General features: G+C 39.8%; 1 protein-coding gene across 2 annotated transcripts in view; it reads right to left on the reverse strand.

The window, feature by feature from the left end:
* BBX (BBX high mobility group box domain containing) overlaps nucleotides 1-27,035 on the reverse strand; it is a 302,011-nt gene that overhangs the window by 30,642 nt on the left and 244,334 nt on the right. For both annotated transcript variants that reach the window (XM_028134856.2, XM_054714012.1), the window contains 3 exons: nucleotides 20,623-20,703; nucleotides 3,554-4,562; nucleotides 2,203-2,341 (listed from right to left, as the gene is read on the reverse strand). In XM_028134856.2, the coding sequence (XP_027990657.2) occupies nucleotides 2,203-2,341; nucleotides 3,554-4,562; nucleotides 20,623-20,703 (1,229 nt within the window). The remainder of the gene's footprint in view (nucleotides 1-2,202; nucleotides 2,342-3,553; nucleotides 4,563-20,622; nucleotides 20,704-27,035) is intronic.

Consider the following 27,035-nt stretch of genomic DNA (forward strand, 5'->3'; position numbering starts at 1 on the left):
CTCGGGAGAGAGCAGCTTGGAGTAGCCAACTTACCAGAAGGCTACTACCTATGTGATGTAATTGAGCTGTGTCCACCTAAAACTGTTCTCAGTTTTGGAGGAATGTACAAGAACTGGGGAGCAGAGACAAGACAGTCTGATAACTATCAGAACTGTCAACAGAAAAAGGCCACTACCAACTTCTAATCAAAGCAGCAAAGGGTGGTGGGTGGGGATGACGTTTTTCTCTTACTAAAATCATCTTTTCATGCTCAGTTTAAAAAAAATTGTTTATGCTAATGGAAAATCAGAGACTATCTGGTTACTAATTAGATGTATCCGAAAGCTATCTGTAAGATGTGAATTTTTCAGATACTCTGAATAAGCAAGACAAAAATATGAAACGTGAGATATAATCCCTAAGGTCTCTTGGGAATCTTTTTTCTTTTTTCAACTAGAATAATCACCTCTGTTTTTCTTGGATAAGTCTATAAAATTAGAACTGCCAATACTGAGTGAATTTTTCTTGGCTACAGTTAACTAAGTAGGTAGCACTTTTTCTGAGATAAAAATGTTTAAAATGCTCACTTAGAAAGCTCAGATAAGACTGACAGGAAGTGGCATTTCTCTCTGCTCAGGCACTGTGTTGGTGTGTTCTTGACAAGGGAAGCCCAGATAGTCTGATTCTGACAGGCCATTATTTAAAGGAGACAGAGGAGGAAAGATCAGAAGTTTACCGTTGATTTAAGCCTGTAGAAAACCACACTCCCAGTAATCTATATGTGGCTTCCTTAGAAATGACTTAAAAAAACCAACCCACACAGCAATCTCTTTGTAGGGATAGATTTTCAACAGACTGTTGAACGCACTTTTCTTATTCCTCCAAGAGGACTGGTGAGAACATCTCTCTCACAGCCTCGGCAGTACCTAATGGAAGCATCAGAGAACCTTCCGCTGGGGAACCTGCAAGCCTGCTGTGTCCCCTAGGACTTCACTGTTTGCAATGAGCGTGCTCCTCTCATGCCAGGTAGACACACAGAGCACTGGTAATTCCAGGAGTTACAAAGCACTGGCCCTGATGCTCAGTGGTCACTTGAGGAAATACTTCATTTGAAAAATATCATTTGACAATGACAAGCATGAAGATTTCATGTCATTGTTGAAGCATAATATAAGCAAAACTAATTTGAACTATTCTGGACTTTAAAAAATATTAGAAAAGAAATATATAAAAGTATAAATATATCATGTCAATATAAATAATCTTAAGGAATCATCGTCATGAGAAATAATTTCCACTCTCACTCTTTGTGATGACCTAGAGCCTTAGAATTACCCAGGCTTTGAAGCACTGTAACATCCAAGGAAAAAATATGTTATTCCACAAACAGAAATACAAATATTTATGAATAAACCAAATTCAATATTCCCAATGCATAAAATTTGCATACCTTTAAACACATTTATGAACAAATATGGAAAATATAAAAATGTATTTATTTCTGCTCAGTGTATTCTTTTCAAATTGGACTAAGAGAAATCTCAAAGGATTTTTCAAAACAGTACAACTGAATATTCAGATGCTTTCCTCGCCAATATAAAGTATTGGATATCATAACTTAACTTGCAAAATGCTTTATATAAGATTGGTATTAAGAGTCTTTGGTATAATATAAAGGTGAAATAATTCTTAATAATTTTATCTTGATGTATGCTATTGCTTGACACCGCACTTCAATATATAATTAATTACTGAATATTCTCTGTACCAGAGAGAATATACAATCTATTATTTTTATTTACCTTATTTTTCAGCTGTCATTTTTTTTTTTTTACAAACATATGGACATGCCTAGAAATACTAAGTAAAGCACATACAGTATGTAAAATGTAGACATACTTATATAATATCCACTATAAACCTCAGATGGGAAAATGCGTCCTGGTGATATTAAAGGATTTACAATGTCACACTACTAATATATGGTGAACCTCAATTCAAACTCAGGCGTACGTCTGATACTTTAAATGTGAATGACACTGTCACTCACAAACATGTTAACAGCAGGAATCAGGTGATGCACATGATCCGTTTCCCTTGTGTGTTTACTAAGTGCTGAATGAACACTCAAAGAATAAGCAGTTAGAGATTTATGCCTGCCTTGAAAATCCTACCACACTTGGGGCTGTGTAGTGTAGTAGACTATGCTCACAGGCACTCACCCAAGGAGAGAGTCTTCCTTTGGCTTTGTCTTCTTGAACTTCTTGCTCCCACTGGTCCCACTTGGGCTAAAGGTCCAGCTTTCTTCATTCCAACACCCTTCATGATCGGAGGAGTTTCCTTTTCCTGAGCTTCGTTTCCCTAAGGAAATTCAAGAGAAAGGATGTGCTTGGTGTATTGGGATGGGAGTGAAATCAACTTAGTTGATTCACAAGTGACCTCTTGACCCCTGATATCACGGGCCTGATGCTATTAGTAAATATTCAGAGTCTCAAAGTGATTCATGATGGACCACCCTCAACAAAAGAACATACGCAAGAGTGACTTACAACCTCTGAAATAAGTTTTCTTGTCATAACTCAACAGCTATTGTGTGACTCCAGAGCAGAACACCAACTGCTAACTTTTCCATTAGAGAATCACCTTAGAGCCATGGTCGGCAAACTGCGGCTCGCGAGCCACATGCGACTCTTTGGCCCCTTGAGTGTGGCTCTTCCACAAAATACCACGGCTTGTGCGAGTCTATTTTGAAGAAGTGGTGTTAGAAGACGTTTAAGTTTAAAAAATTTGGCTCTCAAAAGAAATTTCAATCGTTGTACTGTTGATATTTGGCTCTGTTGACTAATGAGTTTGCCGACCACTACCTTATAGAGTATGGGAGTCCTTTGCTGGTGGGCACTACTAATTCTCATTCACCAAGATTTATTGGAATGGAATCCCTGGAGAACTATGTACTCCCAAAGATCTTCATTCAGGGCTTGCTAGACCCAGTATTCACACATTTCTAGTTGAAATCTAGCTTGCCCAAAGGTAATCCCCTACCTAGACACCATATTTTAAAACAAATGAATTTATATGAAACACTATGGAATAAAGGTAGATACATTAACTGGCTTCTGGATGCTTTATGTTTCAAAGAACCTTCACTTCAATTATAGTTTTAACTAATGGAGAGGACTAGTTAAGTCATTTGCTCCTGGATCCTTCAGGTCAGGATTCTGCCAAACTATCTGCTTGACTCAGGAAATTCTTTCCATCAGTGTTAGAAAACAGACTAAGAGGTCGGGACATGCAATACTGATCCTTCAAACCAAACACTGAGCCTATCCCAGTAAAAAAGAAAGGAAGGGTTGAATTACTTTAAACACTTCTATCCTGAAGACACTCTTCTCTAGGGGCTAGGAAACATGTAAAATGACAAACGTATGCCATCTCTAACCCATTAAGAACTGTACAAATGTAAAATATCATTTTGATACCATATTGTTCTTTCTGGTGGTTCTTTTCAATAGGTCTAAAGAAGAAATTCTGCTAGCCTTCCATAATCTTTTCAGATTTGTAGAAGTCACTTACCTCTGTCAACATTAGCTCTCAGAGAGGTGAGCATGCCCTCAGACACCAGGGTTTTATAAAGAGCACCTTTGCAAGACCTCTCGGATTTCCGGGAACCACAAGTCTCTATTTTTCTGTGACACTCACTGTCCTCAGGCTTGGCCTGTCCTGATAAGCTGGGTGGTAATGTGTCCTCCGTGGGGGTCAATGGTTCTGCTTTTATACCCTCTGGCACCTCACCAGAAATGTTCTTGCTGGCAGAAATACTTATGAAATCTGGAGGTCTTGACTCTTTGGTGGTGTCTGAGGATTTCTCCTTTGACATTTTCTTCTCTCTTGATTTCACTTTTTTCTTTGGTGGCTTGGCATCCAAAATGTTTCCCTTGCCACTTGAGGATGCACGTGCCTTCTTGCGAGGGGTCTCTCCAAGTTTCTCAATGCCCCAGTCTCCCTTTGCGACAGCTTCAATGGTGTATATGACACTCTCGATGTCAGACTCTGAGGACTGCCTCTTTTTGCAAGTCTTCTTGGGTGTGGATTTATCATTCCCATGTCGATCCATTTTGCTTTTCTTCTTTTTCTTTTTTAGCTTCTCTGGCTTGTTTAATGCTGTGGGATCCTCAATGATCATAATCCCATGAGGATGGCACATATGATCCTTTCTACTGGGAACATCACTTATTATTATCTTGCTACTGGCAGAGTAAGAAAAATCAGAGAAGTGACTATACTTTTGATCTTTGTCTAATTCTTCCTTTTTAATTTCTTTGGGATCTTCCATTTTTATAGCCATTATATCATTCATTTGCAGCTCCTCAAAATTTCTTAATTCCTTAGAATCTTTTACATTTTCCTTAAAAGATTTTTCAAATTCTGTGTCCCTCTGTAACCTGGCTTCGTCTGTTTTCTCCATTTTTATCTCTCTTTCTTCCTTCCCTTTCTCCAATTCTTTCATTCTTCCACCATCAGATTCTTTTGTTTTTATTAGCTTGGATTCTTCTATTTTCACCCCCTCTGATGCCAGACACATCTGAACAGTTAAAACAAAATTGGGAGAATAAGACACACACACACACAAAATCCTTATTATTCCATACTTGAAATTAGCTTGAACTTTTAAATTATTGTCCCCTTTAAAAATAATCAAAACAAACTTCAAATTTGACAATAATCAGTCTACTTCTGCCTAACTAACTTAAATGATTCAAATTAATAAAAGATTTTAGGCATTATGATATATTCATTAAACTCTAGACAAGCATATAGCTGAATTCTCATTTTCCAGCTTCTGGGAAGGTTGTCTTATGAAAACTATATTTGGTTAAAGGAGAATGGGATCCAGAGTTGAAAGACCTAAGTTTGAGTCTTAGTTCTGTTACTTGCTAACTTTGTAGTAGGAATGAGTCATTTCACTCTTCTGTTGCCTTTGTCAAATAAAAATAGTTTATCCCAGAGGATTCTGTGAGGTATAACAGAGATGATAATAAGAATTGTACTTAAAGCAACACTTAACAAATCCCAAACTCTCTCCCTATGTTTGTCCTTTCTTCTTTCTTGGGAAAATGAGAAAAATAGCGACAATTTCTACCTATCCATTTGCAATTAAAAATAAGATTATGCTGATAAGTTAAAGATGACCAAAGCCCTGAAAACTAAGTGATGGTGTTTTTTTTTTGTTTTTTGTTTGTTTGTTTTTTAAACTCATTTGGTGGCAAACTTGATCTCATCCAAATTTACTTGGCTGCAATTTCTGACCAGAACTAATGTGAAACTGCTTAACATACAAATTTATCTCACTTAATGTGACTATTCATATGCTTTTGGTATCAGAATCTTCATGCATTTGAATATGCACTGGGGGAATTAACTTAATAGTGTAAAATACATAACTATATCACCAATTTCCTAAAATCTGAAAAATTCTGAATACCCAAAAATGTCTGGCAGCAAATTGGTTAAGTTTTTAAACTCCCAAAATTTTACATAAAGAACATTAAAGGAAAAACCATGCTGATTAGATCAAGGGCAGCACAGGAATTATTAAACATTATTCTTTTTATCTACTTTGCATCAGTAACATAAAGGAAAAAAAATATTGTGGCTTGTTGAGGCCCCAAATTAAGCCTATGAGTAGGAAACTGACCCATTTAAAAAGACATATCGCCATTTTATCAAATGGCAAGTTGTCAGAGAATGTTAACATCTATAAAGTTCATTTTTCAAATTCGAATTTTTAAATGGATACTACACTGAATTAAATATCAGATACTCTTAAACTTCATTTTTCCCCCTTAGTACTTTCAATGTCTTTCAAATTCTTCCGTGAGAATTATGTTATGATTAATAAGTCTCGGGAGAAATTGGAAAAGGGGTGGAGGTTGGGGCAGACAGTGCAAGTTTTTTAAAAAGTGAACATGACAAGAGTACCCAGCTCTTTGGATCATTCACAGGGAAGATCTGAACTATCATGGGTTCACAATGAAGCTTTTTCAGGAAATCAAGTCAGTTAACTTTTAGACCTCAGCAAGTAGTTATGAAGACTAAGAGCTTCCCTTTATTCAAGTAACCAGAAGTAAGGTCAAAGCAAAATGTTATCCTAAATGAATTCTGAAACACCAATACATCTAACATTTAATCTTCCCTGCTTGTTTTTCTTTCATGGGAGCTTTGCTGTGTTTTTTGTTTGTTATTTTGTTTGTGTGTGTGTGTGTGTGTGTGTTTTGTTTGTTTGTTTGTTTTTTGCATAAATTTTAAAATAATTTTTATTTTCCTTCCTCAATTATCCTAGATCTTAAAGAATATAACTATCCCAATGTGGGGAGAAAGACTGTACTAGTTCTTGAAAGAAGATTAGAAAGGCATCCTCAAGGTAAATTTTATGGTTTGTTTTTTTTCAATTACTTTTATGCTGATGGCCTTTAATAAGTCATCTCAGGGACCTTTTAGCATATAGGTTTTTACAGTGATATGCCAACAGTTTGCATTTGCACAAGTTCATCTTATCAAACCTAATAATACTTTGCAAACACTATTCTCTGCTTCAATATATTTCAAAATGATTCTCCTCATCACCCCCAATAGGGATGAAATGGAATAAATACAGACATTCACTCTGGGGACATATTCTGGGTAATAATGTAGTATTTCTTGTGAAGTTAATTACACTGAGCACTAGTCACGCTTTACTTCCTTGTTTCAGGCTCTTGAAAGTCTCCCCTCCCCACCCCCAACACAGACAAATAGAGTATGTTAATCCTAAATTATAAGAAAAACAATTACGTTCCTGAAAGTGAAACTATAAAAATAAAACCACTCCTAGTCAAAACTACAAACCACAAATCTCACTAACCCAAAAAACCCGAAAGCAAACAAATCAGACAGAGTTGGGTGCCACTTTAGAAGTTATTTAATTTAACATTCTTCCCAATGTAGGAATTCATTTCACAACTATATTCCTAGAGTTAGTTACCCAGATTTTGCACAAAAGCTATGACCATAGGAGATGGTCTGTTTGAAATTTTTAAAATATTGAGCAAAACTCCTCTCAGGTCTTGTTGTTCCCTGAAGCCACTTAAATTAATCCACTCCTTCTCTCTTGCGAGTTTCAAATCTTGGAAGACAGACTATTTCCCACAAGTCTGTTGTTCTAGCATAATGTTACAGGTTCCCTTTACTGTTCATCACAGGTAAAAGCCTTCTGACATTTCAAAGGGAAGCTAGATGCAGTATGGTGTCCTAAAGTGAGAATGGGCTTTTATTGCAATTAGCTGGGTTTCTGACCAAGCACCAGACCTTGCTTGCCTAAGACCAACCAGTGAGCTATGTATCTTAGACTTGAACCCATATGAGGAAATAAAGACTGAGAAATAGGGTAAGAGTACATCCTACACTGACTGTTGTGAGGCAAAGATGAACAAATGTGTGCGCATACAACTTGTAAATTACATAAAGCTTTACAAGGTTTGGGGAACATTGATGCTTCAATTTAGCAATATCTTTCTTAAAGTAAGTTTCTACCCTTCCTGTGAATGCTTCTTGAAGAGAAGTAGGACTATTCATCAGTTGACAGGAACACCAATCTTCTAATGGGGCCCAAAGACAAGTTTCCCCACCCCCTCTTTTAAACACGGTCACACTTCTGGCTTGTGGTCCATTAAAATACTGGATTTCTTTACTGACATAATATGCTGGGAAACTTGGCCTCTCCTATAGTATTTCTTTATATTTTTTTGTACCTAGATGCAAAATATTCCATTTTCCTTAAAAAGTTTATCCTTTCACAACTTGAATGAAATTGCCTATCAGCTGTGTGTTACAGACACATCCTCTCTAATAATAGACAAATATGCAAATTGACCATACCTCCGACACACCCATAAGCCATGCCCACAAGCCACACCCATCATCCAATCAGAGCGAGTATGCAAATTAACCCAAACCAAGATGGCTACAGCCACAGAGAGCAAGGTTTCCTAGGTAACAGAGGAAGCCAAGCTTTCCGCCTACCCTAGCCAGGCCTAAGCCTCCACTCAAGCTACAAAGATTCAATTATAGAAGGTAAACAAATTCAAACAAATGGCGGCAAAATGGAGCATGAGAGAGCAGGCCAGGGTTGCCGCCGGCAACAGGGGAAGCAAAACTTTCCGCACACCCTGGCCAGGCCCACCCACTTAAGGCAACAAAGTTTCAATTATAACCCCAACACAAATGGCTACCGGCCTGCCTCGGAGGGAGCCCCAGGCTTGGTTCTGCTCCAGGCTACAAAGTTTCAATTGTAGAAGGAAAATAAATTCCAGATACCAGGGCCTCTGCTTGGGTTGCCAGGGGGTGTGGCCGGCCTGCAAACCACCACAGGCCCCTCACTCAGGCCGCCCCACACCCCAAGGGAACCCCCACCTGATCCGGGACGCCCTTCAGGGCAAACCAGCTGGCCCCCACCCCTGTACCAGGCCTCTATCCTATCTAATAAAAGAGTAATATGCAGATTGATCATCACTGCAACACACAATATAGCTGCCCCCATGTGGTCAAAGATCCTGCCCCCATGTGGACACAAGATGGCCAGCAGGAGAGGGCAGTTGGGAGGCACCTGGCCTGCAAGGGAGGGCAGTTGAGAGGGACCAAGCCTGCAAGGGAGGGCAGTTGGAGGTGATCAACCCTGCAGGAGAGGGCAGTTAGGGGTGACCAGGCCGGCAGAGGAGGGAAGTTGGGGGCAAACAGGCTGGCAGCAGAGTGGTTAGGGGGTGATCAGGCTGGCAGGCAGAAGCGGTTAGGGGCAATCAGGAAGGCAGGCAGGCAAGCAGTTGGGAGCCAGTAGTCCTGGATTGTACCCATATTGGTGAGGGTACAGGCTGGGCTGAGGGACAACCCCCCTCCGTGCACAAATTTCGTGCACTGGGCCTCTAGTTTGATATAAGCTGCTTTGTATCTTTATCCAGATCTTGGGCAATAATGTTGAGTAGGACATGGCCAAGGACAGAGCCTCTGGCAAACCTCTAGAGCCCTTTCATCAGTTGACTTGACAATAATAAACGTTAGCAATCCAAGAATTTATTGTCCAGTCTAAATCCCCCCTATTTTGTTCACAAGGACATAAGATTATCTGAAATCTGGATATAATGTGCCAACAGCATTCTCTTAGCCTATTTTATAATCATACCAAACAGAAAATGAAAATGACTTGTGCACCAGTTAGGGTCTAACTAGGAAAAGAGAAACAACTTAAGCATATCTAGACAAGGGAAGGTAATGCAGGGAATAAGTTGGTTACACAAGTCAGGAAGAACTGAGACACCCAAACAAGTAGTGGTGAGGCAACCCAGTGAGTAGCTACAGCAGAAAGCACAGTGGGTCCAAAGGAGAAAAGAAATGCTACTGAAGCCCAGGGGCGGGATGGAACTGTAGTGGGGCTGTCTGGAGAGAGCTGGATGCATAAAAGAGAGGCTGCCTCTGCTGTACCCCCAGCACTCCTCATTCCTTCTTTTCATGGCGCGGCCTCTCTTTTCCTCCCCTTCCCCAATCTCCCTCCAGTGTCTCTCACTGGCTGACCCCAGCTAGGAATCAGGGGACACAGGAGTCCAGGAAAGGCAGTCTGCAGCCACCTGGGATATAAGCCAGCACACAGGGCAAACAGACTCTGGGCTAGCACATTTGACAATGAAATAATTCAGAGAGACTTCGATAATTTCGTTTTTATCTCCTTTCCTACGAGTTCAAACATTATATTAGAAATGATTTTCAAAAGTCTTTAGGAATTAGTAGTCTATAAGTCAGTATGACATAAACAGAACCTGGGAATAGTTATGGACGCCATCCCTCTGAGATATGAGCAAATTCTCTATTGAAAGGCAGTCTCAAAAGGGATTCTAGCCCTAGCTAGTTTGGCTCAGTGGATTGAGCAACAGCCTGCGGACAGAAGGATCTCAGGTTCCATTCTGGTCAAGGGCACATACCTTGGTTGCAGGCTCAATCCCCAGCCCTGGTCTGGGCACATGTGGGAGGTAACCAATCAATGTATCTCTCTCACATCGATGTTTCTCTCTCTCTCTCTGTCTCTCCCCCTCCCTTCCATTCTCTAAAAGTCTAAAAGTCAATGGAAAAATATCCTTGGATGAGGATTAACAAAACAAAACAAAATTCGGGGTTTCTAGAGCCAGATTGCATAAGACTGCAGACTGATTAGCTCATTTTATCTAAATCTTTCTGTGCCTCAGTTTCCCAATCTATAAAACAAGATTGTTAGTAGTATTTGCTTTAGGAATATGGTGAAGTTCAATGAGTTGCACATGTACAGTACTTGAATTAGTGCCTTGTATAGAACAAAAATAATATAGTCTGACAACCATCTCTCTGTGGCCTTATGCCATACAGAGAAAATGTTGGCTATTATTATTACTAGTAATATTCATATTGGTAGCATTAATAGCGCATCATGGCTCTGGCAGACTTTTGCAATTGTTCATATAGGATTGAATGAGTCTATAGTTGAAAAAAGAAACATATACAACAAAATTAGATTCAGGAAGATCTTAAATCAGTTACCTTTCAAGAAGCAACTTTTATTAAACACATATTAAGCTCAGTTCTACTTTTGGATACAAGCATCTCTACTTACATCTTCTTTTGGGTGCATATATCAACACTTCAATGGAACTTAAAAGGGTGTACACACTACATTACATAAAGATACAAGGACATGTGCACAGGTAAGCACATAGTGGACACAAAAAACCATAAATCAATGTGAACTCAAATGAATAAAACTGTACTTTGGGAAGTGCAAAATTAATGTCTGTTATTAATTAGTCAGGTTGACCTTAACAGAAGGTTGTTAATCAGGCCCCGGAACAGAACATGCCTTAGTAAATGACAATTTATTCTTCTATTATTATTTTAAATTGAACAATCACCTTCTTTTAAAGTGAGAATGTAAAATCATCTGCAGGGCACCTTCTGGGTGGATTCCCATGGCTGTATTCAGAGAAGTTAAAATGTTAATGTTTTAAATCAAATGCTGGGCACCAATACTTGCTATCTATTGTGTATCTCCTCAGGTACTACACTCTATTTTTATTAGGGTAACTCAGTGGGTACAAAGTGTATCCTGTTCACCTTTGTATTGTTCACCAAGAATACCCTAGTACCTGCCTTCAAAACAAATGCATTCAACAGATAACTATGTTAAACTGAATGATTCACTAGTTCCAAAATAACGGATGAGTCTAAAATGCTTTCTGATTCATACCAAGAAAGAGTTACTTTCTGAGTCTATTAAAAAAAAACACACAGTGCTAATTATGATCCTGCTACTGGTTGGCCTGGACTAGCAATCACACTGTCCTTGGCAATGCTTCACAAGAGCACAGTGAAAATTAAACACCGAAATTTTAATTTTAACCTTGACAATATTTTAATTTTAACTCTGAAAAAGTGGTTTCTCACTATTTTGTGTAATCAGAATGGCACATCAGTGGTGTGCTAGAAGAAATGTAACTAAAAAAATGTAACTCACTCCCTAAAAAAAACACACTAAACTAGTATGTTGAAACTGAGGTCCTAACAATATACATGTTGGATGGATATATAAGACTATACTCTTAAAAATGACTGCAAAGAAAAACATGCAACAGGAATATTGAAGGGGTCAGATAAGATGGAGGGATTATGCTTTATGTTCTGGGGTTCAAGGAGGCTGTCATGTTCAATTCAGGTAAGACCACATCTTAGGTTCAGGATTTGTTACTGGGGACTTGCTAAAGATATAATAAATCTATGTACATCAAGCCTTTATCTCATGGAATCAAAGACATTTTAAAGTGCATTCCTTTCTTCAGAACTATCAATTCATTTATTTAATGTGCCCTACTTTAGAAGACTTAGAGAAATGACCAGTGAAATATAATCATGTGTATTAGATAAGCAATGCTACAGAAATACAAACACTTTAACTGGTATAAAGAAATGTGTACCATCCCATTTTATTTTGCTCTTAATTACATTTTGTCCTTCTTTGTTTATTATACAGGAACCAGCTAGATAAAAAAAAAAAAAAAAGGCAGTGTGAAAACAGACCCACTGACACTAATCAGGGAGTTTCAATTTCAAAACAAATATTTTGCAGCCAAGGTATGTTTACAATCATTTTGTACTGGCTTATTACCTGCCAAACATGTAGACATAACCCAAAGGATGGCTTTTAGCAGTGTTTTCCAAGATGTGCATTTCTCCTATAATTAAATAAAACCAGAACGTTTTTGCCATAAAAATACACGAACTGATGGTTTCAGGGAATAGTAACACTGCTGCTAAAAAAATTTAATTTTCTTTATTATAAAAGATAACTGGTCACAGACTAGTGGTCTAAGTGTCTCCCAACACTAAAATCTGGGGATGTGAAATAGTTTATTATTTGGTTTGCTGAAACAATTAGGCCAGGAGAAATGGTGGATAAATGTTTCTCTTTACCCACTATTTCTTCAGAAACAATACCATTCATGAAAACTCCAAATGCATCTACTAAAAGAAGTCATTAGGTACATTCCTGTAATCTAGTTCCTCCAAAAATAAACTGGTGCAACCTGGGTATGAAATGCAGTTTTAGGAGTTTTCTAAAAATGAATGACTCACATCTCTGCACAAAAAGATGAGAAAGAAAAAAAACAACAAAACACCACTTTGGGTAAAAAGTCCCCTCAAGTAAGTATTAGGATTCAGGTGTGTGATGACAGGGTAGGTGGAGCTGAGGCAGGAAGCCACACATCGAGGCCCTGGGCTTCAGGAGTTACAACAGGACCGGAGGGATAATGCACATCCATGATATATGAGGACACAACACAAAACCTGAAGTCACACCTATAATTGGTAGTGGTGGGAATGCTACTGTGACTGGAGGGATGGGATTTCCTACTTTTATCAGTATGGTATATAATTTCTGTAATTTTATCATAATTCAGCTTTTCTTAAAGTAAGCCATACTTTTCCATAAGATTTAATTTTTACGGGTACTAGAATAAACGTATATTTATTTGTTTTCAATTATAACTGGCTTCTGCAAGTTAGAATATAAGAAAAACCAGGGAGTTGAGGGCTCTGAAAATGTCTCCATCCTTTTTAATAAATAGGATGAAGGACAACTTTTCCAATTCCCCTCTTCCCAGCAGATCTATAATCTTGCTTTTTATACACAAGGAGTGTATTTGGAGAGATCCAGCATCATCCTTCTCCAACTCCACCTCAACACATAACTAGTTTCATAAATTGGGATAAAGAAGAAAGTACAACACAGTGGGTACCCCGGGCCAGACGCAGCAGTGCTGTGGTGACCACTTTTACCTTCCCCCTGTGCTCAGAGGAACATGTTTCTCTGCTTTCCAAACTCAGCCACTTACCTTGCTGGCAATCCCTCTCTTGTTGATGTTTTTAGTAATGGATTTTTTCAGCTATCCCTCCCCACCTCAGCATCTTTCCTCTCTTCTTCTGTACTATTGGACTCTTCGTCCACAAACACCCAGGCTCCCCCAACAGGTCAGGGTCAAACCTCAGGAAGCCATTCTTCCCACCCCCCCACCCCCCGCCGCCCCCACACCCAGGCTGTGAAGTGCAGTCACCTCTGACACTCCTTTTGCTTTGCCTCTCACATCAACTCAGTCATCCAACTGAGCCCCATGCAACTCGCCTGAGGTCTGTTTCTGCCTCCAGTTCCCACTGCCAGCTCCCCCTCTCCAGGTTCCTGTCTTCTTCACACCTGGATTTTGCAGAGGCTTTCTACTCCATTCCACACGCTCTGCCAAGTATCTCTCCAAGTGGTGCGTTCATCACTGCATACCTTTGCCCCAAATCTTCAATGGTTCCTCATTATGTTCACATAGAAATGTCTTTGCTTCACACTAAACACCCTCTCAATTCTGATTTGCAGCTGCACTCTGCCTTCCCCTGCCCCAAATCTCCTCTACTCCTGCCAGTCTGATTTACTTGCCATCCACCGATCTCACACTTGCCTGCCTTTATCTCTTTGCTGTCTCTCCCCATCTCTCCATTTAATTATGCACAAGTCACAATTTCTATTGGGTCAGGTACAAAAGAGGAAGGTGGACAAGTAAAGTGGACGCTACCAATGGCTTTCAGCCCCAGAGTCAGGGCTCAGTAGGGAAAGGAGAGGATGGTCACATTTGTACAGCAAACACCTCCGCAAGGCAGCAGCCACTTATTCGTTCTGAACAACTGTTCCAATGTAGGAAAGTTAGCCCAGTATTTCTGGATCTCTCAATTTTCATGAGAAATCAAAAATTTGTATTTACTCAAAATCTGTAATTTTAAAATATTAGCCACTAATTCAAATACAAATGATAATAAAGGTCAACAAGTTATGAGCCATGAACAAAGCAAGTTAGCTGCTAGTTTCAACCTCTCTTCCTCAACAACTCCTTCATCAAGACCCATCTTCATGCTCTCTCCCTGTGCTGGGTCCCCAGAACATTCCTGCTCATATTAATTTCTCCCTGTCCTGGTTTTACACATTCATCTGTGTACCACTCTTCACTCAAATGTAGCTTTGTCTTTTCATTGCATCGTTCCCTATGAAACCACTTGCACTATTTATAATTTTATCCCTTAACATTTTATATTTTATTTCTTTGCAACTGAAGAATATGTTCCTGGAGGGCAGGATTCCTACAGCATAATTTCCTATAGCCCTCACAGTGTCTTCCAAATTCACAAATATGCACTTACTTATTTAAGTGTATAAGCCGTATCTTGGCAGTTTTAAGAGTACAGACACTTTTTAAAAAGGAAATATCAGCTCCATTTTTTGACAGCAGTCTTGAACAATCTGTCACCTTATTCAGCAGTACACACATGTGTAGGAGTAAGCTGTCTTCCATGGAGCCGTCTATAATACGCAAACTCCTATAACAAGCAGCTTGCACAGCCTTTATCCTCATCTAAAACAAGGTGACAGCATAGCCCAGTGTTGAAGAGCCTACGCAGTGGGGACAGACTGCCTAGGTTTCTACAGAGGCCCAAACACTTCCTGTCCCCATGACCTTACGCAAAACACAAAACCTCTCTACCCTTTTGTTTCCTAATGTGTAAAAAAGGAAAGATAACAGTACCTACCCTCAGAGGATGGACGTGAAAATTCAATGATTACATATAAAGTACTTAGAAAAGTGTCTAGCACACAGTAGATAATAAATGTCAGTTATTATCTTAGGTTAGATAATAAAACTTGCATATAAAATCAGCTATTAAAATTTATAGTCTAATAAAAGCAAACCTGTATGAACAAAAAAATTTATAACCTATTTAAAATAACACATAAAATTATTTCAGAAAAATCAGAAGTAAAACAAACAGTAATAATGATAGGCTTATGCTCCAGCCCCTAGTGGCACACCAAAACGTCAAAACTGTACCTAGAGGTAAAGCATCCCTGCACTACTTAGAAGAAGGCTCCCAGTTATCTCATCATAATAACAATACTTGTGTATCCACATGCAGGAAGCTTCAGCAGCCTCACTGTATTGGTATGGAGCAGACCCTCAATAATTATGAGTCCTTACAATGAATGAATAAACTGTCCCACTTAGGATACTAGGCAATTTGGTACCAGAGATGTTCAAGTGTAGAAATTTTCTTTGCTAAAATGTACAGGTAAAGATGTCTCTACGTGTTCTCCAACTATAGCAACTATGATACACAGTGATCTCAGGGCAGGGGAGAGGGGGAGGTGCTGTGTTGCTTTGCAGATATTTATATGACCCAACCTAATTAATTTAAAAATGAAAGGAAACACAATACATTATAGGACCTGCACCAATTAAGTAACTGATTAACTGAAGAGTATGATCCTCACGGAGGTTCAAACATAAAGGATATCTTTCTCAATTTCCTAACCTCAGCAGCACTATGCCAAAACTCTCTTCCCAGTTGGAATAGATTCCTAAAAAAACACCTGGAATAGATCCCAGAATTTTCAGGTCACTTTTAGCTATTAACAGTTCACAAGTTTAAAATGCCAATCAAATGCTCAAAGAAGGGCCTTCCGCAGCGTATCTTTTGGTCCAGGGTCCAGGGAAATAGACAGGGGTCCTTACAATGCCAACACTAAGAGTGTAGGCCGATCCAAGTCTCTTTGTGTCTGCTGTCAACTTTTTCAATTTTCTTTCTGCCTGCTTGAGTACATATAGGGCCCAGCAATAAATATATGCCTATAATATTTCTTACTTTTCACCAAAGACAAGACATTTCTTGCAAGCATTTCTTCCTATCTTAGGGAGTTCTCCTCATTCACTCCTCCTCCCATGCCAGCCCACAGGAGTGGAATTGGCGAAGGGTGAGCAGTTAGTTCTTTGGCTGGCTGGTTCCTAGTCCTTCCTTCATAAGGCCTAAACATTCTGGTTTAGTGGATAGAAGAAATGGTGGAGGTAAAATTAATTGCCCATGGGTATGTCTGACTTTTTTGTCTGTTCCTGCTAACTCTACATAAGACTGAATGACCTTGTCAGGGGATGCCAAGCACAGGGATGATGATATGCAAAATATTTAATAGGTGGGGTGCTGACTGGTCAGAAGGGATGTGGTCTCAGGGTTGGGACTAAGTCCTGCAGGCCCACGTGCCGTCTAGTTGCTGGAAGGATCAGAGATGCTGGCAGCATTGCTGCAAGGTACTCAGGGGATTTATGTCACAGTCTTTGCACTAACAATACCAAGTATTTTAGTACCAGGACAGCCATACTGATGCAAACTGCTGAAGATCACCCCTGCTTATGGGCGCTCATCAGAGTGTCCTGAGCAAAGTATTTCCTGGTGTAGGAGCCTGCCCCACTGTGCCAGGCTGGTCCTCTGCCAACCCTCCCCATGACTGTCCCATGGCCTCTTGTCTGATCAAGCCGGACTACTTCCTATGTGTCCACTAGACCCCTGGGAAACACACACATCTCTACAATGCCAAAATGGAGTGCAGCAGGCATTCCAAGTCTCTCCCTGCTGCCAACTTCCTCCAGTTCTTTTTTTGCCTGCTCAGACGGGTGAAGGATACATCAGTAAATCTATGTCTAAAACATTTCTTGCTTCTTGCCACTTCTTGTAGGTACTTCCCCCAGCCTTAAATATGGGTTCTCTTAGAGCTGCCTTCACTTTCATGGACAGGGAAAAAAGCCAAAGTATTCTAGATGATTGGATAGCCTATGATACCTCCCCACTCACTGATGACTTGGGTTAAGGGCGGGGATGAGAGGAAAAACCTCTGCACAGTAAGTATATAAGACAGTAGAATGAGTATCTCTTTATAAATCCCAATAGAAGGGTGTGGCCCAGATTGGAGGTGGCCTCTTGTAGGCTTTCGCTGTGGGATGGGATAACTGAAAGCTGTTCCTTCAGATTTCAGACAATACCACTAATTCTGGTCAAAAGAAAAAAATCCTCCTTAATATCCTTTTATACTTATTTAAAGAGGCACCCAACATAATGAAATATTATGTTTTGTTCAAGAAAAATGAGCACCAAGTACACATAGAATAAAATAAATTGAGGAAGCCTATTTCTATTGTTGATTATTTGGAGATGCTGGTTAATCCATTGTGCACATATTTATGTTTAATTAGAAACTGGGAAGCTTCAGGATGTTATTCTAAAACACAATCTATTGGCATTATGGCATCACATTCATGTGGGAGAAATAATGTTAGAAAATTTTCTTGGTAAATTATTTTTTAGCAACCCTGTTTCATCAAAAGCATGTATTTTTACTCAGATGTTATAAGAAACTAAGTCTGAGTATAAGCTGATTTACTATAATTGGAATAGGCTTATTGCAGTCATTTTACCCCTTTAAATTATGATCCCAGCATTCAAACATCTGTTAGACCACAGCATCTGTTTCATATTTGGGATGCATCCCTACAAATTAGAAGAGTGTTCTTTTTTAATGAGCTCTGATTTAATAGGGAATCCTTTTTTTTAATGACTTATGCCAAAGAAAGAAAATTCATCTCTCTAGCATGCCCAGCTCCACAGCAAAGTTCCTCAAAGGTCCACACTTTTCTAACACAAAACTGTTTAATAAAGACATATTAATACTAAAAGTTAGGTGTTTTACAATTTAGTGTTTAATATTTTAAAAACCATATGGATCCATTCATCTATGGATAGACATTGAGGCTGCCTCCCGTTCTTGGCTATTGTAAATAGTTCTGCAATGAACTTAGGGGTGCATATATCTTTTCAAATTAATGTTTGTGTTTTTTTTTATACTTAAATTTTAAAAATAGAAATATAAACCATATGTAGGTGTTTGTATATATGAGTAACACACACAACTAGGAACTGAAGAGAGGGCTACACATTCCTAATATTCAAGCAAGATAACAGCTTCTTTTCTTTTAGCAGGTTTTGTTTTTTAGGTTTTTATTTATTTATTTACTTATTTGTTTGTTTGTTTTATTTCAGAGATAGGAAGGGAGAGAGACAGAAACATCAATAAGAGAGAATCATTGATCAGCTGCCTCCTGCAAGCCCCCTACTCAGGATGGAGTCCACAACCTGGTATGTGCCCTGACTAGGAATTGAACTGTGATCTCCTGGTTCAAGGATCGAAGTTCAACACTGAGCAACACCAGCCAGGTAATAATCACTTCTTTCAAATAAACTGTCTTAACAATCTATATAGTCTGAAAGACACTAGACAAATTCATGGCCTCATAGTCTCTCTGTTCACGAAGTCCTGTTTACAACTCTAACTCCAAAGGCACACTAGACACCAGATCCTTACTATTAAAGTTCTACCTGCAATAGTACTTTGCTACTGACTCACCCAGTTCTTTTGCTTTCTTTTTTTTTTAATCTTTATTGTTGAAAGTATTAAATATGTCCCCTCTCTCTACCACTGATCTCTTCTAATCCATATCCACCCCCCGCCCAGGCCTACACCATCCTATTGTCTGTGTCCATGGGTTATACATATTTGCTTGCAAGTTCTTTGGCTGATCTATTCCCAACCATCCATCCTCCTCCTCCGCCTTCCCTCTGAGATTCCGCACTCTGTTCCATACTTCCATATCTCTGGATCCACTCCATTCATCAGTTTATTCTGTTCATCAGATTCCACATATGAGTGAGATAATGTGATATTTGTCTTTCTTTGACTGGCTTATTTCACTTATCATAACACTCTCCAGGTCCCTCCATGCTGTCTCAAAGGGTAAGAGATCCTTCTATTTTATTAAAACTACTAGAGGCCCGGTGTACGACATTCGTGCACTCGGGAGGGGTTGTCCCTCAGTCCGGCCTGCACCCTTTCACAGTCCGGGAGCCCTCAGGGGATGTCTGACTGCCTGCTTAGGCTTGCGGGGAGCAGTCACACATCCTTAGTGCTGCTGCGAAGGCGGAAGAGGCTCCTGCCACTGCCGCTGCAATCCGCCATTCGGTGGATTTGCATATTACCCTTTTATTATATAGTACTTCCTGTGGCCTTCATTAAGTTTTCTAGTCATTTACAGATCTCTATTTGGGTCTGAGTTTATCTTATACAGAACCTGGTCAGCTTAATGTCAGACAACAATAGATTGGTTTATTCTTCTGTTTATATACTTCTTTATTGCTTCAGACCTTTGTATATTTATATTTCTAATTTGGATCTGACTAGACTTTAAAAGCTTAATGTTAAGACATTTAAAACTTCTAAATTTTTATGATATAAGTTGCCACAAAATTTGGAAAATGATAGGACATCCCATTAAATTAACAAACTACTTAAGATTTGTAAAAGAACTATATCACTAAAAACAACAACAACAAAACACCTCAGAAGGAACTCATGGGTAGGAAGTCAGAAACATGAGAGGGAAAAAAGTTTATAAGAGATTTTGGTTACCCATTTTTTTTTTTTTTTACCTCCTAATTTGTCTCACCAGAAGAAAGAACTGTTACTATAGTGTCCTGAAAACATTTCTTCCACGGGTTCCCTTAAGACAGAGCAGTCACAGCTTGGCAAAGTCACTACTCCTGCCCACCCTAAAAACTTCTGGCATCATCCTCCCCAACCCATCACCCACCTCATAGGATTTATAAAAACACATTTTCTACTTTGCCAAAGGAATTTTAAATCCATGTCAGGTCAGATGTACAACCGACAGATGTTATAAAACCTGACTTAGAACATGTCATTTGAGTTCTCTAAAACAACAAAAATTAAAACATCAACCACCTGGTTTAAAAATAGTGCATTCTAGGAATTTACAGATGTTACAAGAGAATCAGCAAAGAGGAAAAGGGCCTGGACCATTCTTCTAAGTTCAAGCTAGACTTATTTAACTGATCTGAGAGAGACAAAAACTGACCTTACTTTAAAATATTACTACTTGTAAAAAGGATTTTGCAATTTCCCTGGGTAACCTTTTTCAATGCTTAATGACTTTTAGTTAGAAAGATGCCTTTTTTTCCCTAAATTTAAGGTTAACCCTCTCATTGTTGAAAATTAGATATAACACACTTTATGGGCAAAGGTGAAATGGTACAGTTAAAGGAATATGATTAATTTCCGTGATTTCCACCTCTGCATAGCACATCTCGGTATATTCTTAGAAACTTGCCTCTGCTAGTTGAAAGAGTGCAGACTTTCCACAGCGTCTCACAGGTTCGGCACCACCCAACTGCGAAGTGTTTGAAGAAATCTATATTGAAAACAATTCATATAAAGAATATTAATTGTGATATCAGAATTCTTGCTTCCCATTCATACATTCAGGAACTTTCCTTAGTTTATGAGAACATCATTCCTCCCAAGTACCAAATAACTTTAAATGTGGCATGCTTGGGATTATAATTTTCGAACCAATTTTAGTAAATAATCTCCAAACAGTAACAAAAAAACAGGCATGACTATGGTGGCTATTTAATGACAAGAGTATTATCTTTTATATTCCAGGCTTTAAATTTAATTCTAACCTTACAAGAAGACACACATTTCCATTTTTACATAAGTATCAACTCATCAACTGGTCATATATAAAAGCTATTTAGAGCCCATTTGTATTTACCAAAGTGACTAATTAACTGTGCAAAGGAATATGTTTGGGAGCTCTGAGGAAAGAACACCAAGTAAAATATTTTTTTTGAGAATCCAATATAAATGTCCTAAGCAGTATGGTAGGAGCTGGGGAGCTAAGAATTTTATATAAAACACTAGAGGCCCGGTGCACAAAATTCGTGCGCGGGTGTGTGTGTGTGTGTGTGTGTGTGTGTGTGTGTGTGTGTCTCAGCCCAACCTACACCCTCTCCAATCTGGGACCCCTTGGGGGATGTCCGACTGCCTGTTTAGGCCCGATCCTAAACAGGCAGTCAGACATCCCTTTCACAATCTAGGACTGCTGGCTCCCAACTACTCGCCTGCCTGCCTTCCTGATTGCCCCTAACCGCTATGCCTGCCAGCCTGATCACCCCCTAACCACTTCCCTGCCAGCCCCTGATACCCTGGTCACCCCCAAATGCCCTCCCTTGCATATTCCCTCTTTATTAGATAGGGTTTTTTCTTTAGCATATTGGACAGTCCTAACTGTTTTGGCTCAGCGGATGGATGAAGCATTGGCCTGCAGAATCAAGGGTCCCAGGTTCGATTCTGGTCAAGGGCATGTACCTTGGTTGGGGGCACATACCCAGTGGGGAGTGTGCAGGAGGCAGCTGATCAATGTTTCTCTCTCATAGATGTTTCTAGCTCTCTATCCCTTTCCCTTCCTCTCTGTAAAAAAAATCAATAAAATATATATTATAAAAAAAAGAAACAGTTAAGATTCCTCCATATCTGCCTGGCTGGTGTGACTCAATGGTTGGGACCCCAGGCTGCCACCACTGGCAGGGGATGGGGTCCTGGCCAGGCTGAGACCCCAGCCCAGGCTGCTGCCTCAGTCCAGCCAAGCTGAGACCCCTGCCCAGGCTGCCATCTCAGCCTGGCTGTGGATAGCCCGGTGGGGGTGTGCGTCTCCAGCCCAGGCTGCCTTCACTGGCCTGAAGATAGCATGGTGGGGGTGCACCGCCCTGCCGTTGCTGCTGGCTGGGTGATCATGCAGTTGGGTGCCCGGCCCTGCAGGAATGAGACCCCAGCCCAGGCAGCCGCCTCGGCCAGGGATCATGCGGCTTGGGTGCCAGGCCCTGGCGGTCTGAGACCCCAGCCCAAGCAGCTCGGCTTGGGGGCGAGGTCCTGGCGGCCTGAGACCCCAGCCCAAACCTGTGCGGCTTGCCAGCCATCACGTGGCTTGGGGATGTGGCCCTGGCAGCCTGAGACCCCAGCCCAAACCGGCGCGGCTTGAGAGCCATCGCGCGGCTTGGGGGCAAGTCCTGGAGGCCTGAGACCCCCAGCCCAAACAGGCGGGGCTTGAGAGCCATCGCGCTTGGGGGCGAGGCCCTGACAGCCTGAGACACCCCCAGCCCAAGCCGGCTCGGCTTGCCAGGGATCACTTGGGAGTCTCCGCTCCCAGCTCCTCCTTCCAGCGTGATTGGCACCCCAAGTCCCACCCCCGCGCCTCCTGCTGACCCAATCGTGGGTGTAGCAGAGTGATGGTTAATTTGCATACTTCCCTTTTATTATGTAGGACTAGAGGCCCAGCGCACAAAATCCCAGACCTGCCACGCTGCCACGGGGGTGGGACCCCGCACTCTGCCGTGCCTAGAGACCCATCAACGCACCTCCTGGTGACCGTTCATTACGGCGTTATAGCCACAGGCCTTTTATAATATAGATTGGCTCTTCCTTTGAGACTATGTTCTAAGTACACACAAGGATTGACAATCAAGACCACAAATCTAAATAAGTTGTACAATTAAGGACCTATGTTGTAGCACACACATATACATACAATGTTACACTGACTGCATACTCTCCTTCCAGTTTGGCTAAACAGTAGCCAGGCACTGATAACAATGAACAGCACTGTCCTTTGTCATTTTTCCACGAAAATTTCATTTTCCATTTCTACCCTAACTCAGTAAAGAATTCAGAAGGACATATGGTAAGCATCTTTACAAAGTGTGCTTTCCCTGAATAAGTTCTGTCATCATTAGAGCAGCTAGCTGGCTTTTTGTATTCTTGGTGATTCCGAATTCTTTCTCAGTTTAAGACAGAGATATTGCTCAGTTCCCTGTAGGAGGCAATCCTGCCATAGGTGACCCCAGCCCCGCCCTCAGGGGAGTCTATGGAGCTGTCAGCTGCAGGAGAATCTAGGTGCTTTGCTGCTGGAGGGAATTCTCCCTAAAAGACCTGAAGCATAAGAGGCCTTTGTAGAGGCAAATATTTAATAAGCTACCTGGGTTATTTAGAAGGGCCTAGTTTGATAAGTTTTAAGGGCTTTTTCTTCCTAGGTACTATCATTTTTCACAGAGTCCTTTCCTATTCATCCTAATCACTTACTTTTTCTTTTGAAGATCAATTTATGAGGCTCAATCTTTCTGAAGTTTGAAAAAATTTCCTTTAGCTTAATTTTCTGATATATGCCACTTTTACTTTTTCTAGAGAAGTTGAATTACTCACGTTATCACTAGACTTATAGAAACAACACATTAATATAATCACTGATTTGCAGTATCTTTAAGGAAGAACTGAACATGAATGCATCCCTTAAACCAAGGTTGTATAATAGAAAGAACATGGCTTTTTTTTTTTGTCAGACAGATGTGCCTTCATTAACTTTTTGCTGTGTGGAGTTAAGCAAATAATTAAGACTTTGAGCCTCATTTACCTCATCTTCAAAATAGAAAAAATAATACCTGCCTTATATTACTATTATGAAGATTAAATTTTATGTTGGTGAAGGGTTTGCAATAGTGCTGAGCCCATATTATGTTTTCAATAAGTAATGCATATATTAGTAATAAGGATCTTATCATTAACACTAATAAACATAAACTCTTTTAGTACAATTGCAAAAATTAGTTACACACTGAAATTGGAATAGAATTAAAAATTGCAATGTCAGAGGATTATTGTTAAATTTAATAATTTGCAGAATATTACATCTGTCACATAACCATATGATACCCTCAAGAACTGCTGAAGGGTAACAAGCTGGGTAGAGTAGCATCGATAGCCCATGACACTGTTTCTAGTTCTTCCACTGGCTCCCTCTGCTGTCGCTTTTGTAGCTGTAGGTTTATGCTCTCTGATTGTATGTGTTTGTTCACTACCATATATCTTGTGCCTAAAGCAGTGAATGGCACAACCAAGGCTTAATGAAGAACTAGCGAGGGCATGGATGTATTATCTGCCATCTGAGTTTATGCTCAGCTGTCTGAGTCAGGGCTTGAGAACAGTTCCTTGGCTTTCAAAAGGAATCACCTGTGTTTAGCAAGCACAATTTTCCTCACTGCTCCTGAGAGGAAAATTGTGTAGGTTTAGGGAAGTATTTTAAATGCTCCAAGTTGCTGGAAAGCCGATTTCCAAAGGGGCACATGTAGGAAGGATCAATGTGTTTTAGTCCAACATTTATGTGACAGTAAAATTTTCAGCCCGGCTGGCACCAGCGTAGTGGTTGAGCATTGAACTATGAACCAGGAGGTTGCGGTTCGATTCCCTCTCAGGGCACATGCCCGGGTTACAGACTCCCCAGTATGGGGCATGCAGGAGGTAGCTGATCAATGATTCTCTCTCATCATTGATGTTTCTCTCTTTCTCTCTCTCTCTGAAATCAATAAAAACATATTAAAAATTTTTTTCATGGAATGTCTTAGTGACAAGATATGCTTTCTAAAAATGTCTTTGGTTAATTAATTGGGGTGGGGGCCGAAAAAGTAAACATATGTTAATGTCCATGGCTGGAGCCTTCTCTCTATTTCTCTGCAGCATGCACATGGCTGGTCCTTCTCCGGAGAACTCCTCCCTGAGCTTCTATCACTGCAAAGTGCTTGTTCTCCTCCTACTCTCAGGCCATTCCTTGTTCTCCTTTGCGGGCTCTCCTCTATAGTGATCCCTCAGGGTTATGTCTTCAGATTCCCTCTCTTTTTACTTATACATGATTCTCTTCGTAATCTCATCTACTCTAAGTTTTCAATTATAGGCATAGCTTGTACAATGACCATTTGTTACATGTTATACCACTTCATTCCCTGTCCCCCTCCCCAGTCCCCCACTTTTTGCCTTTTATTTTTTCCTATTTAAGACACACATATCCTTTCAAGTAAGAGCAATATAGTTAATATATGTTTTTCAATGTTTCAATAACTGGTCAGCTAGTGGTGGAAGGGTATATTGCTACATTTCTGGGTAGAGGGCACTAGGGGACCATACTGTACAGTTTGTTCCTGGCTTTGCTTTTCATTTTCCTTGAATTGATGGTGCTTGACAATCTGTTAACTCCACTGTAGTCTCTCCTCTGGTTATTACATAATGTTTTGATTTTTTTTTTAAAAAAGCTTAGGTGTAATAGTACATGAGGCACAACAAAAGTGCTAAGAAAAATTCTCACCCTGGATGTTAATCTGCTAATTTTATAGCTGGCCTGAGGTATGGGAATACAGGTGGTAAAGATAAAAAGTGCCAATTAGGTAATGGCGAAGTCTTCTGCAATTACAAGGGGTACCATAAATATTGTACCCTGTGAGAAAATGACCAATAATAACTGAATAAATCACTGAATCAAAGAACAAATGAACAAAGTGAGATGACTGGTCTACCTTACCTGAAAGAAATATTAATGCTTCCAATAAAACATGTAATATTCTTACACTGATTAGCTGCAGTGTGAGTACATGGAGTTTTTTTCAAATGCAATATTCTGTAACACACTAAGCATTTCATCATGAAAACAAATGCCTTAAATTTGCACTTACTGCATATATTCACTTGTGATAATGGCTTAACCTTGGTGTATTTGTATTGGCAAAGAAAATACCTTTTAAGTTTAATATTCAAATCTATTTGTCTAAATCATCCAGATTAGCTCTTTGTCTTCCAAGTCCATATGTAATTTTTCAATGCAAAGATATGCTCTAGGTGTAAGAGTCAGCCACAGAGCAGAGAATATGGTCATGGCTTTCAGATTTGTTAAATAATGGAAGACAAGAGCTCCCTTCTGGCTTTACATTTGGTCATTAGTCTTCAGTAAATGAGATCTAAAAAGTGACAGATGTGTTACTTTACCTGTAAACAATGAAAGATGCAGCTAGGAAACTCATTCTAACCAACTTAGTGAATAGGGGCCTGGAAACAGTGATGGCTCTTCACATGGGCTGGGTTAAATCTAGGTGAATTGTGAGTATCAATAAGGAATGGGAGGCAGGCTGACATGGGGGAAAACAGGTTCTGTACTCTATTATTTCTTTCTAGATCTTAGAGAGCAGACATATTTTCTCCTTTTAAATGTAAGCATTCATTTAAACCTAGAAGCAAAAATGTTCTTCACTCAGTTTCATGGCTCCATATATATAGGTTAACCTCAGTATTAAAACTTACCAGGTTTGGTTAAGAAGAAAAAATATCCTTCTCACCTTGCTAGGCAAAGACTTAGGACTCTTTATGAAAGAAAAACATTTTCAATTTAAAGAAACGCTCAAGGCTTATAGTTTTTTAAAAGGTGTGTACTAGGATAATGATAGTGCCCAATAAATGACTCATCGCCAAGAGTAGATCTAGATAATCTCTTCCTGGAGTTACTGACATCTGTAAACTAAATTAGCAGGAATGGTCTCTAAGAATTTTATAAGCCTGATCTTAAAATGATATTATAGCTAAACATTTTAAAACAGTAAATTGATTCCTAAATTATATAAAAAACCACTTTTTAAATAAAAGTATACATAAGATGAGTGAGAATCCCTATGAAAAGGGATGGGGGTGTAAAGTGGCCCACTGGGAAATTTTCTATTACACGTCGATCCCTTCCTCACTTCATCCTTTCCCTATGAGGTCCCAGGAACACTAGGAAGTGCCATAATAATGGTGAATAAACAGCTTTTGGTAAAATTTTTAAATTATAGAGCAATAGTCTCAAACTCTTATTTCCTGATAGTAAACTTTTTG

The sequence above is a fragment of the Eptesicus fuscus genome, chromosome 3 (assembly GCF_027574615.1).
Source record: "Eptesicus fuscus isolate TK198812 chromosome 3, DD_ASM_mEF_20220401, whole genome shotgun sequence".
Taxonomy (NCBI): domain Eukaryota; kingdom Metazoa; phylum Chordata; class Mammalia; order Chiroptera; family Vespertilionidae; genus Eptesicus; species Eptesicus fuscus.